General features: G+C 33.3%; 1 protein-coding gene across 1 annotated transcript in view; it reads left to right on the top strand.

Moving 5' to 3' along the window:
* The window catches only part of LOC147068853 (glutamate receptor ionotropic, kainate 1-like), a 46,188-nt gene that overhangs the window by 12,279 nt on the left and 17,350 nt on the right, over positions 1 to 16,559 (top strand). Inside the window, exons 3-7 of the mRNA XM_085951386.1 lie at positions 116 to 379; positions 4,438 to 4,643; positions 5,650 to 5,823; positions 7,007 to 7,165; positions 14,142 to 14,552. Of these exons, the coding sequence (XP_085807512.1) occupies positions 116 to 379; positions 4,438 to 4,643; positions 5,650 to 5,823; positions 7,007 to 7,165; positions 14,142 to 14,552 (1,214 nt within the window). The remainder of the gene's footprint in view (positions 1 to 115; positions 380 to 4,437; positions 4,644 to 5,649; positions 5,824 to 7,006; positions 7,166 to 14,141; positions 14,553 to 16,559) is intronic.

The raw sequence follows: 16,559 nt of genomic DNA, 5'->3' as shown, positions 1-16,559 counted from the left end.
AATATATTTTATTATATTAAAGCTTTTTTTGAAAGCTCCTTTTTTCTCGTGTATCATAAAAATATTTTTCTAACGCTGATAAACATTTATGTATATTTTCGTTATTATTTTTAAGCTTGCAACCTGACAAGCGAAGGTGTCATGGCCATCTTTGGTCCCGAATCCCGAGAGACGCGTGGCATCGTCGAATCAATCTGCAAGACTCTCAAGATTCCAAACTTCCAGACGTTTTCATCCCTCGATCCTCCCCAGGAATTCGCCGACGCCCCGATGGCACTCAACTTTTATCCCGATCACCAAACTTTCGAGAAGTCGCTTGCTGATCTTGTCGTGGACTCCGACTGGGAATCTTTCTCTATCCTTTATGAAGATAACGATGGTGGGTTCAAATTATATCTTTATGAATATAAACTGTCTCAGGTAACTAATATTTATTTATTTATTTAAGAAAACAAAACATTGTGGACATAACAAATCTAAATTCAAGATGTGCATAACATGAGATTTACATTATAACAAATATTACCCTCACAAAAGAGAAGAAGAGAATATATAAAATAATAATAATAAATAAAAGTACAATTTTATACAACATAATACAATTTTTGAAAACAAAAAATATACAATTTTATACAGAAAAATAAAATTTCGAATACAAAATACATAGCACGTCTCCGAAAATGTCTACGTGGGGAGTGCATTGACTAGTCTTGCACCCCTCGCTAATGGTACTTGATAGGCTTGACATGAGGAAACTGTTCCTATCCAGAATAATCATGGCTGCGACCACGTAGGTCATTTACAGACGCATGTAAATTCAAATTCATTAGGACACCAGGATTTGAAACCATTCCTCGCGATAATAGGCAAAAATGTTTCAAAAGCAGAAGAGACCTACAAGATCCAAGAGAGTGAAAAGTAAGCATGCCAGCAAGGCAGTTGGAAAATAATCATTTGACGTATTATCAAAAGGAAAATAGTTATAAATTATGTCTTAAAATAAAGACATCGAAGAAATATCTTCTGGACGCGTTCTAAAATAAGCTTATAGGTAGGCTTACCATAATTATTAGACTATAAATCCCTCGCCAGTCTTCTTGCTTGCGTTTCAGGTTAAACCAGCATCCCGTAGCTCCGCCGTATACACTATATAGATAGTATTTAGTGGCCTACCAGGACGCCGGAATCCGGTTGGATTAGATAATTGAAGCAAGTGGCCAATAATTGAAGATGGCCCATAATAGTAGCTCTTACCCTATTCTATAATTTGTATAGAATAGATACATTTATATATAATATATTCATCAATAAAATTAAATGAATTTGCAGTAATTTTCTTTTGTACGGAGTCGCAATTGAAAAAATACAAAACTTAAATCAATTGATTATGAATATCATTTTTCTATTTTATAAAACGTGGGATTTTGCAAACTAGTTTGTATTTACCTATAATAGTAATTTGGTTAAGTTTTCGAAGAAAATTTTAATCGTGAGCTCCGGCAATATTTTCAAAAAAAAATAATAAAATAAAAGCTTGAAGACTTCGCCTCGTCTGGAAGTTGTCTTATTGAATCGCAAACTTTTAACTAGTTTCCCTTTGAGGTATGGGTTTTTTGTAATACTATTTATAAAGCCTATTTAATATTCAATTTTTAGTTTTAAATATCTTTTACATATTCTTCCAAATAAATTTATCATCATGACAAAGTACTAAACAATTATAAAAAATATAGTTTTATCCAATCGAACTTCATGTTAGGTATTTAATAAATAGTATATAATATACTTTTAACCAAAAAAAGGCTATGTAAAAATAGTAACTAGGCACCATTATTCTAAAATCCGGTACCAGGGCGGTGCTCATAACGCCTCGGTAACCTGATTAACTCCACAAAATGACCCAACCCACTAGCACGTCGCCATCCCTAAGACCAAGGCCCAAGAGACCAGTTTGAGATGGTAATAACTTGTAGGAAGATACGATTGAATCGATTGATGCGATTCTAGCGTAATTTAATCGATCAAATTCGATGTTAATTATATGATATGCACTGTGTAAATTGTTTTACCATTTTATTGTTGTTAACTATTTATTCTTAGAGAAAAGTCATTATATTACTTAAAATATACACAGTTAGTAGGTATCTAATCAATCCATATAATTTAATAAATATCAAGACCAATTTCGTCTGCTTCGAAGAACTTTGTCAAGTTCACAATGTTTTTCTAAACCTAAACGGACGAAATGTCAATAATTGTTAGTTATAGATCATTTTTGAAAAAAATATGACGCCCGACAGAACTTGAACTTGACAGTGGCCACTGGATTTGTGCCTTGGATGTGCTTTAACAAATCAAGCTACCGGCATCCTATTTGATTACGACAAATTTTACTAGTAGTTCTTACATCAAAGTGGGTTAATGTTGGCTTTCGGGCGTTGTGTTTTAAATCAAGGTATCTTAAGTGCCCTATTCGTTAAATAAAAGAAATGGTTTATTAGTTAAATATGTAAATCTCTATATATATAAAAATCTCGTGTCACGATGTTTGTGGTCGAACTCCTCCGAAATGGCTCGACCGATTTTTATGAATTTTTTTATGTATATTTGTTAGATATGAGAATAGGTCAACAAGTATATTTTATACGGCTAGGTGATTAGGGTGTCTCTATCCAGAAAAATTTTCTTTTATTTTTTTGACAATTTTTTTTGTATTTTTTTTATTATTTGACATAAAAAAATACCTATAACCCCAAATTTTCATTCTCCTACCCCTACCCTCCCATTTTTTAATCGCGATTTTATTATTTTTGTATGAACAAATTTAACCATCGTTCGTATTTCAAACAGAACGAAATTATTTATGTTGTTGAATGACAGATAGCGCTACGTCCGAGAAGAATTCAAGAGAAGCGTCGCGTCATTTTGACATTTCATTCGGCATATTACAACGCAGTGCGTGCAAAATTTTGTACGATTTATTTTAATTTATCTATTTTTATGTGTGTGTATCAAAGTCACAATGCCAGCAAGACGCAAGGGGGGCCATTTGGGCCGTCGAACGAATAAAACAACAAACATGCAAAATAGTAGAGCAGAAAAAACAGACGAACAAATCCAATAAGATAACAAAAATGTGCGTGTAAGCATGTCACAATCGCGTGTATCTTAATCACAAGAGGCACGAGCTGAACGAAATCAATAACAACAATTGGAACGGAGCCAAGCGCACCGGTTCGTAGTTAACATACGCAGAGCAAATGACTGACAACGCCAACAAGTACATCAAACATTAACATCCGCTTCGTTCCTTCGTCTCGCATTCGAGTACGAGCCAGATATTGAATCCGAAAGTGCTGATTGGTGCTATGGACAAAGAATGTCCCCATTGTCATGCGCTCAAATTCAAACATGAGTCAGCCGGGATGTGTTGCGCATTAGGAAAAGTGCAACTACCAGAAATTGAGATACCACCAGAACCATTGAACGGCTTGCTCATCGGCACGGTTCCAGATTCAAACCTGTTCCTGAAGTCCATTCGCACATTCAATTCATGCTTCCAAATGACTTCGTTTGGAGCAACAGAAATAGTTCACAATACTGCGGCAAATGGTCAACAATTCCATTCTACGTTCAAAATCAAAGGCCAAGTATACCACAAAGTAGGCTCATTGCTGCCAATGCCAAACGAACCACATAAATTTTTACAAATCTACTTCATGGGCGGTGAGGACATCAATCATGTGGATGCACGTTGTGGCTACAATAGCCTCAATTCGCCTAATGCCAGGCGCATCGTCGGCGAACTGGACGCCCTGTTGAATGAGCACAATGAATTATTGAAATTCTTCAAAGCACACATGCACGAATTGCAAAGTGACAATCACGCTATTGTCATCAATACTGATAAAACACCAGCTGGAGAGCACGTGCGTCGATTCCATGTCCCTGTTGTAGACGACATTGCTGGAATCATGGTTGGCGACCGCACATCGACGCGAGAAATCGTGGTTCGAAGAAGAAACAATAATCTGGAGTTCATCGCTGACACACACCGTTCATACGACGCTCTCCAATATCCGCTAATTTTATGGAAGGGACAAGACGGATATTGCATAAACATTAAACAACGAGATCCTGTCACAGGTAATTCATTCATTATGAACATCATTACTCATTTTGAATTGAGAAAATGAATGGTTGATGTTTTTTTTGTTTTTATCGGCGGTCATCGTCTACAGCGCTCTATTCCTCTTTCTGTCATAGATCCCATCCCCACACACTTACGATACATTTGTTATTTTTTATTTAACAACCAAAATATTCACTAGAAATAATTTATATGGCAGAACAACGTTTGCTGGGTCAGCTAGTTGTTTTATATAATAAACCTATGTATAAGCAATTGAACACAGTACATAATCGAATAATTTGTAGGTCTTCGCCGTATTCAAAAAGTTCTTGAAAACTTATCTATGGGTCAAATGACACTTCATCAACTTACACCAGGCGAATCTAATTCTCCAATATTCGAAGACCTCGCAAACACTGAAGAGACGCATATCATTATGGACTGCTCCAAGGAAACGATTCTCGAGTATCTGCGGCAAGCCAGAGACGCTGGTATGCTGGAACCTCATCAGGTGAGATCGTTAAATAGTAACAGTCATGATGATGGACCATAGAGTACACTCTCATAATATAGAGGTACTCGTATATTATTTATTTTTACGAACATCCGCTGGCCAATGTAATAAATCAATAAATGAAGAATATTAGTTCAACTCATCTCAAATGGAATACGAGTGAGTAGCTTTTACTCAATTTAAAAATAAAAGTTTTACAATCAGGCTTCATGGTGTAGGTACTAATTTTTATAAACTTTCTTGAACGTTTCTTTTACCACAAAAAGTTGGATACCTACTATATTAGTGGTTTTGGAAATTTTATAATTCATAATATAATAAATTATAATACAAATTTAATAATCCGGTATTTTTCGATTGCCTTTTATATGGTTATTTCACTGTTGGCAATCTTGCCATTAATTTAAATATTGTCGTTTACGAAATTGACCTCACTTCGGGGAGTAAGCCGAAACCGACGTCTGGCTGTCATATAACCAGGAGTTATCCTCAATTTATTATTAATAACGATATTAAGTTTTATTGTATGTAGGTATTATGTCATGATTAGCTTTAAGAATTCTATATTTGTAGCTCACTACCTGCCTAGATAGACCAAACTCGTTAAATTATGAGAAAACAGGTGTCAGTTACAAATCTTAACCTTCATACAATCCGCCGGGAATGGCAAACTATCGTCATTGAAGTTAATGACGCCACCAAACCACACCCGCTATCGGGCATAACACGGGCCCTATCTATTTCAGAAAACTATCGCCAGTCCGACTTAGCCCGGGTCGCTTGATTTTAACTCTCCAATATTTACGATCATAAAATAGAATAATTTTTCACGTTGTAAATACCTCTCCGTAACATATTTGATGATTAGATCTATGTTTCAACCTTCACAGTATCACTTTGTTTGGATCTACCGCCTTGAACTAGCTTGTATTTCTTTGTCTATTCGAAAACTTTTCAGAAAACCATATTTGTATTAACATGTTTTTCTTGGTTTATTTTCCAGACATATATCTTGACATCATTAGACGCTCATACCGTGGACTACGGCGAATTCCAAAATGCTTCTGCCAACATCACTGCGTTTCGAGTTGTCTATGGTGGTGGAAACCATGTCTTCCGGGAGCTGCATTATAATGAAGAGCAAGCTGTTTATGACCCCAGTCCAGATACCGTTACTGTAAGATGTTTAATTTATCTGTTTAAATTAGTAGGTAATCTAGAATTGATACCAAGAGCATAAATTATGCGACTGAGAGATAATAACCTGTCTCTTGTTTCCGAATCTTTATTCTTCTTCTATACTACATGGTAAACCTCCATAAATTCCTGATATAAATGCAAAACAATATGGGCCTCGTAGATTTACTTTTGGAGATAATTAACATATAAATTTCATTATTTGATATCTCAAAATAAACTCTCGATTCATCATATCTCAAAAGAAACAACAATAATAAAAATAAATAAATAACAAAAGCGCGTTCTTGTCAAAATATTAAATACCATAAACCACATACGAGCAAAACTTACCAACGATACTTCATCTCGTAATACATCAAGTTCATTTAGCAGGGCTTCGGACTGAAACTGAACCGACAACCAGAAAAACCATTATTTTTTTATTTTTTTAATATCTGTTTTTTCGGTTCGGCACATGTTCAAACACGCGTATTAACATGATCTTACTCCCCACGTCAGTTGTCGTGACGTATTTCGACATTATTCGCATAATTTCTATGTGTAATAAAAATTTTATGTGTAATTTTAAAAAAATTACGGCTACGACCGTGCGATTCAGCATAACAATTGAGTTTGGAGCGTATCGCCGTGTTATATAAGTACCATAACATATGCTAAGTTATGGTAGAAAATATTTTTTTAATACAAATGAAAACATTTAAAGATTATTCACTCGGAGATGCACCGAAAACTGTAAAAACCGTTATTTTTTTCGAAGCGAAAACCGGAATCGAACAGACATATATTTTTTTACTTGAACCGGAAAGAAAACCGACACGAAAAAACTTACGGTTCGAAGCCCTAGTTTTTAACTTGGTAGTATTAAAATGTGTTCGCATTTTTTCCTTATTCTGAGTATAATACATTTTACACACATCATCTTCTGTACATTTAGAATTTCTTAAATTTTTAATAGACTTATTGTATTATCATATAGGTATCGATATAATGTTTTTAATGTCAATAAATTCATTATAATATAACATAACCAACAAAAATTCATAAAGACGGAAATACAAAAATTATCTGCTTGTCTTATTACTGTTTTGTAAATGAGAAGATTGATTTTTCAACTTTTTAGACCCCAATACTCACTTATAATTTATATATGACTATTTCAGTTTAATTCTGCACTGATGATAGATGCAGTAAATCACTTAACGGAATCACTCAATACATTGTTGATGAGTACAAGGCGACTTCCGGATATCAACTCTATTTCTTGCCAAACCCCAACAGAGTGGGCTCTAGGAAAATCGGTCTATCAATATATTGCTGATGTAAGTCATTTTTATCATTAGATTTGCTTAATTTTAACACACTCTAGTAAAAAAAAAAAAAAAAAACAAGACTGGGGTAATCTTGTAAATGCAACAAACTGATATACGCATAACTGTATGATACACCCTCCTCGATAATTAAGATAATGTATGCATGTGAAATAGAAAACCTCGATATCTGTAAAATCCAAGAATGGCTCAACATTCATGGAAATGGGAACAATGCTGATTAAAAAGACCAATAAACAAACCAATGGATAAGGAAATGATAAGAAACAAATTGTCTCATTTTTTTCGAAATAATAAAAAAAACATTTAGGGATCATTAGACATATTATAATAGACACTTATTAATAAAATAATTTCAGTATCTTCCAAAAATTTTAATTTAATAAATTATTATAAAACATGCACGCACACACATAAGAGAAAAATCATGAGAAAATTATATGTAAACTATTTATTTTTCAGTTTCAAATATACAATACAACAAAAAAAAAGAATTTCTAACCAAACAATAAACAAAAATGCACATTTAACAAAAAAAAATAGACATGATTACAGAATTAAAATTAAATTTTTAGCCTTCTTTTTTGCAAAAAAATTAATCAACTTCTTCAAATCTAATGTCGTAGTTTGGTCATACTCAATTGAAATTGTTGATAAATCAACTAGTCTGTTTTGTGACATCGTTGACCGCAAGTACCTACGTTTTAATAAGCATCAATTTTATTGAAGTGTTATTAATATCCTTAGAGCTACAAAAACATTTGGTACACAATTTTCAATGTTTTGTTCCACTATAAAGAGCAGTACTTCTGGTCGTGGCATAGACTTTGAAAGTCTTCGAGCTACTGCTTGAAGCTCACTGCATAGATCGTTAGCATCAATATCTTTGTTAGCATTATGACTCAAAGCATTTTCTAAAATTTTGCAGTCGACAAGTATATCTGAAGGTGGCTTTTTGTTTGAAGGCAAATAAAATATTATGTCGCTCCAATAATTGTTTGAACCTCTATTCGATAGATTGTATATCCATGTCTAAAACTGGAGAGTAGAAACCTATTTTGTATTGCTGTTTAGGTTATTGGGTGCCTGGTCTTCAGCTTAATATTGAAAGTGCCGTTTCTGTTTTTTCCTTCGAATATGTTTTGTGTCAAATTTTAGTTCTGTTTCTAACATCTTTGCCATCTCAGCAGCATCAATTGAAACTTGTTCATAACTTTCATCACTCCTGCATCTTAGTAAATATTTTTTAGTTAGCTCTAACTACCTAATTTGAAGCAGAATATGTTATATCAATATCCTTTCCTTGTAATATTTTACTTGCAATATTTACTTCTAAAAGAATATTGTACCATGCGACAATTGACACCATAAATTTAATAATGCAAATTACATCAGCAAAGAAGGGCATTTGCTTCAATTCTGGAAGAATTTCCAGATTAATTATTCAAAATTGTGTCATCAAAATATATCTCCATTAATGCATGATAATATATATCACCAAGATTATATCTTAAAGGCTTCAAAGCTTCAATTCGGCTCTCCCATCTTGTTTCGCTCAATAGTTTGAGAGTAAACATTGGGATACGGTTAGATAAAACTTTACAACGATGTGTCGACCCAGAAAAATAATTATATATTTATTGAACTCTATATTCATATAAATTGCTGAGATAAAAACGTATACGGTCTTATCTCGGTCTCATCTTATCTCTTCTCTCTTTTTATCTTGGATTAGCTTAGACCACGTACCTGGAAATGTCGCAGTTTTAACAAAAACGGTCGATAGAAAATAAAAATTTTGATTAGCGATCGGAATGTTTTCCGAATCATGTAGCGAGAGGCTGAGTTGGTCCAGAACCGTCTTGTAAACGCTTTTAAGTAATAAGACTAAGCAATACACAGCTTTGTGACAAAACCCCGGGATTTGTATCGTTTGTACCGTTTGTATCTGGCTGTATCGTTTGTATACCTGATGCTGGCCATGGAACGCCGCCAGATTCCGCATTCGATCATTACTTATGATACATAATTACAACAAACAGTTAAAAACATCAAAATAAATAAAACGTATTAAGTATTTAAAATTATTAAAATATGTAAATTAATTATTTTAGTTCTCCATTTGTGTGCCCCCTTATGTTTTGTGCCCTAGGCGTTTGCCTAGTGCGCCTATAAGGACGCGCCGGCCCTGTGTATAGAATAGATGCGCAGGTGTTAACTATTAGTGTTAACTTTCAATTTAGGTAATCGTCATGTAGGTAGATAATAATATACGGAATTGATCTGAGAGTTATTATGGATCAAAAAAATAACAAAAAGACTAGATGTAATAGTTCTGATGGTGCTTAAAGATAACATGTACAACTTTTAGAACCTTATAACTGTTACCTACAACTTTCTTTGAAAGATTTATTTTCTTGAAGGCACTTAAACTAAACTACTATCTTACCACTGTACGAAGGCGGAAACGGGATGTCGCTACATATCAAGTAAAATATACAGTCAGTATTGTCATTACTGTGGGGGAAAATCCTAAACCGTAATAATAATAAATGTTACCATTTATTATGAGCAAAAATTCGAAGGTGAATTTCATTAATTTATCAAAGCGGATATTGTTGATGCCGTCGTATTTACTCGATGCTCAGTGCACATTTGTCCATTCGCGCGCGAAAGGGTGATAATTACTTTGGAATAACTTTGCCACACAAATTGGAAAATTAATAACCACGTTTGTAACTACATATAACCGCAGTAACCTTTGACAACCGACACAAACCCCTTTCGCGAATATAATGGCATACAAAATACGCATCTAAACCAACAATAGAGGTCAATAATTGAACATTTTTTTCTGAGGAATGTACGGAATTTCATTATCGAAGAATAATAAACAACAAAATCTGAGACATTTGACGATTCCATCTGACGGACAGTTTGATATAAAGTCAGTTCACTATTACATATTATCACATTTTAAGCGATCATTTGACAGCTTCTTGTGGGTAGAGTTAATATGATATGACATAAATGGTCCATAAATAATAGGTAGGATTATTTTTTTTAATTAGTTAAATTATTAAATAATTACGTAAGCACTATAAAAATACTAATTGACCCACTTTATATGGCTGGCTTATATATACAGGATGTACAAATAATTCATGATAAACAAACTGACATTCGGAAAGCCGGAAGGCAAACGAAGACTTGTCGATCGCACACAAGATGGAAGGATAGTATATAGTTGATTTGAAGATGCTATACGTCAGGTAAAGGCTTTGGATAGACACGTATGGAGAAGAGGGATATATCCACATATAATTGTATCACCAGAAAGACATGTTATGTTACATTAATTATCCATTATTTTAATATAAGTAAGCTCTTGAAATATCATCGATTTCGTACATTTTTGACGTCCATGTATACCAATATGCTCAATAAAATACTATTAGTCCCGTAAATGTATAAGTATAACTGTCCAAGTGCGCACTATTATTTTCGCTTACGCATTTTTCGCCTCCCTCGACATCCTTCGCCATAAAAAATATTGCTATAGTGTTATAATAACTTCGAAAAATTTCAGAAGAAATGCATAAATATTGAAAATTTTGTCGCCAATTTAAAATCGGTTCTCGTGGGAAATTTGTCTCGTCATTTTAGTGATCGCTGAACCATAAAAGTGTCTCCTGGATTTTATTATAACGTCATAACACTCACCGTGCCATGATGTCAGGCGACTTTTTCAAATTGCATCAATGATCAGCTTATCTCTCAAAAGAGTCAAAATTCTACTGCCTTCAAGAAAGGCTAGATATCAAACGCTTGCATTTTTACTACTTAGAATGAATGGTATTATTTTTAGCTGTGGCTTATTGCGTAAACGCCGTAAACCATGCAATAATTGACGCCCACGATAAGCGACCGGTAACGTGGGTCCCGGGTTCGAATCCTGTGTCTGGCAAATTCACACGTTCATATGTGTTTTGACCTAATAAGTTAAGCAAGTGGCTAACATCAATTTCTCGTAAAAACAAAAATCTGGTAATACAACTTCCTCTGTAGTGGCCTAAATGTTTGTTATGATTCTCTTAATTAGGGGGTCATTTAATATCTCCTTTCTTAGATACTAAATGTTATATCTAATATTTAGTGACATTAAATTTTATATCAAGCGTTTGCAGTGGAGTCTGAATAAATTCATTTTTTTTAACTAATTGAATTTAGATCAAGTAGGCAAGTAAGCACCCCGGCATTGTTTCCAACTGCCATTGACAAAAATATGCCAGATAGGATAATAAAATAAGCTATCTGGCAGAAAAAAATACTAGATTTTCCTATGATTAAAAATATGTCTAGTTGTTTTGCGACAACAAAATATTTGAAGGATAGTTAATTGCTTTGCTACTAAGTAATACCTAAGTCCTACAAAAAAACTGATCAGGTACGAAATTTGGTCGTCACTTAAAAAAAATCATAATAATATGTTAAGTACGTGTATTTGATTATTGGTATAATATTATAAAGTACAAGAAGCCAACATGCTGATTTTCAAGCATTTTCTAGCTTTTTTGTGAGAAATTTTAAGCTGTTATGGTATCAAAAATGCTAGTTTTAACGCCATACGCCATAATATGCCTATTTTGCAAGCTTGCAAAAATGCTAGATCTGCCAAGAAAAATGCTTTAATTTTGCAACGTTGCACCCAACATAATTATTATATATGTATTTCATGGGACAGCAGAATCTTTTAATCTCTCAGAATGTTCATGAGAATCAAGATTCATGTTTTTATTTTTCGTTTCCAGGTAATTCATTTATTAATGTTTTTCAGCTAACATTACATGAAAACAGACAATTTCAATATGTTTATTTATCACTAGAATGTGTATGTATAGGAAAGTGGATGGGTTGATATTTTGATATGGCGCGAAAATTTCATCGCACGGTGCAAACTGCATTAAGCCCGTCGTTAATCTGATGGAATAACGAACAGTCAGGCCGCGAGGTGTGCGGGTAGGCGGGCCAGGGTAGGCACGGTCCGCTGGGTCCGCTGGGATATCAGTAGTGGCGACATATTTATTGTCAGGCATCGACGCGTGCGCTGTTCCAAAACAATACCAGCCACGTACTCCACGACTGATGATCGCATCGCATCGCCCACACTTCCTCGATGCAGCCCTGGACTTTTCAAACCGTGGAATATTGAAATTCTATATTTTTTATTTTAGCTGACATGTTGATTGTTAAAAAGGGCATAATACTATGAAGTTATACAATATCGGCTATTTTAATAATTTTTTACAAGGACTGTCCTTTAGATATTTTCTTCATAATATTCATTCTATACAAAACACCACATTTAGCAAGTGACTTATAAGATTAATGAATATTATATAGTCATCATTATCAGCCGAGGTCGATCCACTACTAGATGAAGGCTTACACTAGCTCCTTCCACTGTTCACTTACATCCACCGAACATTATGAGTTCGCCGATCCAGCTAATTTTAGGGCATCCCTCTGGTTGTTTATTGCCCCTTGAGCACCACTGTATGACGACATTTATATACCATTGATCCACTCACCGAGTGATATGCCAGTCCATTGCCATTTAATTTGCTTAGCGACCTCTATCACATCACGTCTTTCTGTATGCATCTTTATTCATCGATCTCTTTCGTTGTCTTTCCGCGTCATGCACAACATGCCATGTTACGCTACTCGTAATTTTTAGACTTCAAGAATATATTAATTATCATCTCAATCAATTATACGTCTTTATATCGGATATAAAGCAAAATTACAATTTAAGAAATTATCAATAAATTGAATTGACTCACATATTTTTTGCAGAAAGTTTACAAGAAATAATATAGTTAGCTACATATATCACATTATATAATATTATTTGTATATATTTTAAAACCATATCACTTTTATTTCGAGAATAACAATATCACTGTTGAAATAGCAAACTAATTTATTATTCGTGTTCATTTTGATATAAGCCTTTGCAATGAAATTTAATTTGTGTCCGTTTAAGTGAAACCCGAATTGTTTTTAAATAGCATGATTTTTTTACGTGCGTACATTATACGGGTCTGTATATTTTGTCAAACTCAGTAAAAGTGAAATTTTAATTTAAATGCATAGTTACCACAAATATATTCTCTTTATTTAAATCATTATATGTATATTTATTTAGTTTGTAAACATTTGAAATATAAATTTAATGATTATTCATCATTAAGCTGGTAAAAGTAGATCATTTTCATCGCAGCATAATAATGTATGATTTTAGTTCATCAAATATGGCATAGGGCATGTCATGCAATGCGTACATTTAAATATTATATTCATTTTTTTATATCATTGACATTGCAACTTGTTAATTCAAGGTTTGAATATTTTTTTTAAATACATAACACAAAAATTTTAAAAACTCTTTTTATTTAACCTATTTTGAGATCTAAGTATTCATTCTCTTTGAATCGTTTTTAACTGGATATGAGCATATACGTATGTACATAGTGCCTAAATATACCAAAAAGCAAAACCCAGGTAACTAAACACGTTTCAGATGAAATATACATAACAGATCATTAAATTTACATTAATTGTATTAATTGTCAACTCTTGGTGGAAAGATAATTTATTGAATACAATAAAACACCGTATAATGTACGTATTCCACATAATTTAATAATCATGAGGACCTGTTTCATAAGCTCTTTGAATAAAGCTGATGTTCTTGCAGTGTCATATTAATTAATTACTGTAAAAATATTTAATATAATATTATCATTAAAACATATATCGATATGATTTTATTACCATCATTCTAAATGATTTCTTTTTAGCAGCTTAATGTTATTAGTTATTATTAATTTTAAATCGCTCTCCATTAAGTATCTTTACTGTTTATTGACTACCTATATATTATTTTTATTTATTATTACAGGCAACGACAAAAGGTATGACCGGTGACATCCGATTCAAAAACTCCCAACGCGAGTCTGTGAATCTAGAAATTGTGGAACTGAACAGCGGCGTGATTAAAATAGGAGACTGGAATGTAAATGACGGCATTTCTCATATAACCCAACTGGACGATATGCTTATGACCAATTCGAAGGTATTCGTAATTTCGTCAAGAATTGGAGAACCTTATTTGCAATTGAAAATACCTCAAAATGGTGAGGTCTTAGAAGGGAACGACAGGTATGAAGGTTACTCGATGGACCTCATGAATGGCATATCTGACATTTTAAACATTTCTTTCGTATTTCAACTGGCGCCCGATAACCAATACGGAGCATTCAATAAGAAAACTAGGACGTGGACCGGCATTATGGGAGAATTGATAGGGAAGGTAACACATGCTAAATATTTATAATATTTAATTGCAAATAATTCATAAGTAAGTAAGTAAATGCAGGTTCGATTCCTGCGGGGTGGGGTGTCTTACTTTCTTGAAAAAGATTTTTTCTATTGGCTATATAATAGATATTATATTATTTTAATAGAAGTGTTTTCAAAATTATGTATGTTCATTAATAATTACTCTTAATTTATAATAATTGCATTATTTAACAAGCATTTTTATTTACTACATACATATCTACATTATTTTGGATTTTTTTTTTCAATTGTTTCATTTAAATTTCACAATTCGTAATTATTTATGTTTTGTATACATTCAGATATGGCCAACATGTTTGTTGTTGTGATTGACGTTTATAATAATAATATAGTCGCGAACTACTTACCAAATTTGCATAATAAATTACTTGAGGATCAATGCGTCTTTTTAAATACCAATATTTAAATGAACAAATAATATCATATTGATATAATTTTAGTATAACAGGTAGGTAGGTAGATAATTTTTCGAGTATTGATATCACTAAGCTGCAAAACGTTTAAATAAACAAAACGTATCGCGTGGTTGTCTTCGCCATTATACTTATGTCATTTTATGTATTTTGAGTTTAATTATATTCATATATTATTTAAATGAGCAAATAAAAAGAAATATGGATTTTCAACAGTAGATCTGGGTAATTTAATATGTTTTGAGATTAACCAGCTGTTAGAATTGAAATAAGTACATTATTTATCACATTGATATGTTTCAGCAATAGATATTTTTATTTTATGTATTTTTAAATGACCGGTATGGTAAGCATTTAAATGAGCAAACATCGCAATAATAAACTGTTCATAATATTATTTTGAATTTGAAAAACGTATCTCTCAGAGTAAATATCACAATTGGAATGTTTTTATAAATGGTGATCCATATTTATCTCGATAATGATTTAGGGTTTTTTGTTGGAGATCCTTGATAACATTAAAAATAATATTGATTTTTATGACCATATAATGTACTTTTTCTCTATTTTTTTCGATAGAGTTTTCATTCAAAACGCTCTAAGGCACAGAACATACAATAATGCGATATTGTAAAATTACAACCGCGATCGATCTGTGGGGTACATAATACGAGGGTGGGTCAATAAGTCCTTAGAAAAGCCGACAGGTGGCGCGACTAGTACTGTAAGCGGTTTGTTTTCATGCAGCGGCACTACCGATTCAGTATGCTGCGAAGTTTCAATCAGATTGGTCGGGTTGTTGTGTGTTTCTCGTACATTTAAAAAAAAATTTGCTTGTGGAAAATGGAAAAATGGGAAATTGAGTTTAGAGCTGTTATTAAACATTTTAATATAAAAGGTTAACAGCAAAGGAAATAAAAAATGAGTTGGATTTAGTTCACGGCATATCTGCTCCTTCACGTGCAACTATTTATAACTGGTTAAATGAATTTAAACGTGGTCGTACATCAACAAAGGATGAACCACGCTCAGGACGTCCTGTAGAGGTGACTACACCAGAAATGATCAATAAAATCCACGATATGGTGTTAAGTGACCGAAGATTAAAGTTGAGTGAGATAATTGAGGTTACAGGGATCTCAAAAGGTAGCGTCATTTCTATTTTACATGACAAATTGGGCATGAAAAATATTTCTGCAAGATGGGTGCCGCGTTTGCTCACAGTCGAAAATAAACGCAATAGGGTGGTGGCCTCTAAAGCCCTGTTGTCGCTCATGCAACGCAATCCGGATGAATTTTTTCGTCGCTTTGTGACTGTAGATGAAACATGGATACACCACTATACTCCCGAGACGAAAGAACAGTCAAAGCAGTGGATTGCGAAGGCAAACCATGTCCAAAGAAGGCGAAAACCGTAAAATCAGCTGGTAAGGTTATGGCTACTGTATTTTGGGATGCACGTGAAATTATTTTCGTTGACTATTTGGAAAAAGGAAAAACAATAACAGGGGATTATTATGCATCTTTATTGGACCAGCTAAAAA

This window comes from Rhyacophila brunnea, unplaced genomic scaffold (assembly GCF_057557595.1).
Source record: "Rhyacophila brunnea isolate RB1 unplaced genomic scaffold, BYU_Rbru_1.0 scaffold_24, whole genome shotgun sequence".
Lineage (NCBI taxonomy): Eukaryota > Metazoa > Arthropoda > Insecta > Trichoptera > Rhyacophilidae > Rhyacophila > Rhyacophila brunnea.
This window is presented reverse-complemented; position numbering and strand designations above follow the sequence as displayed.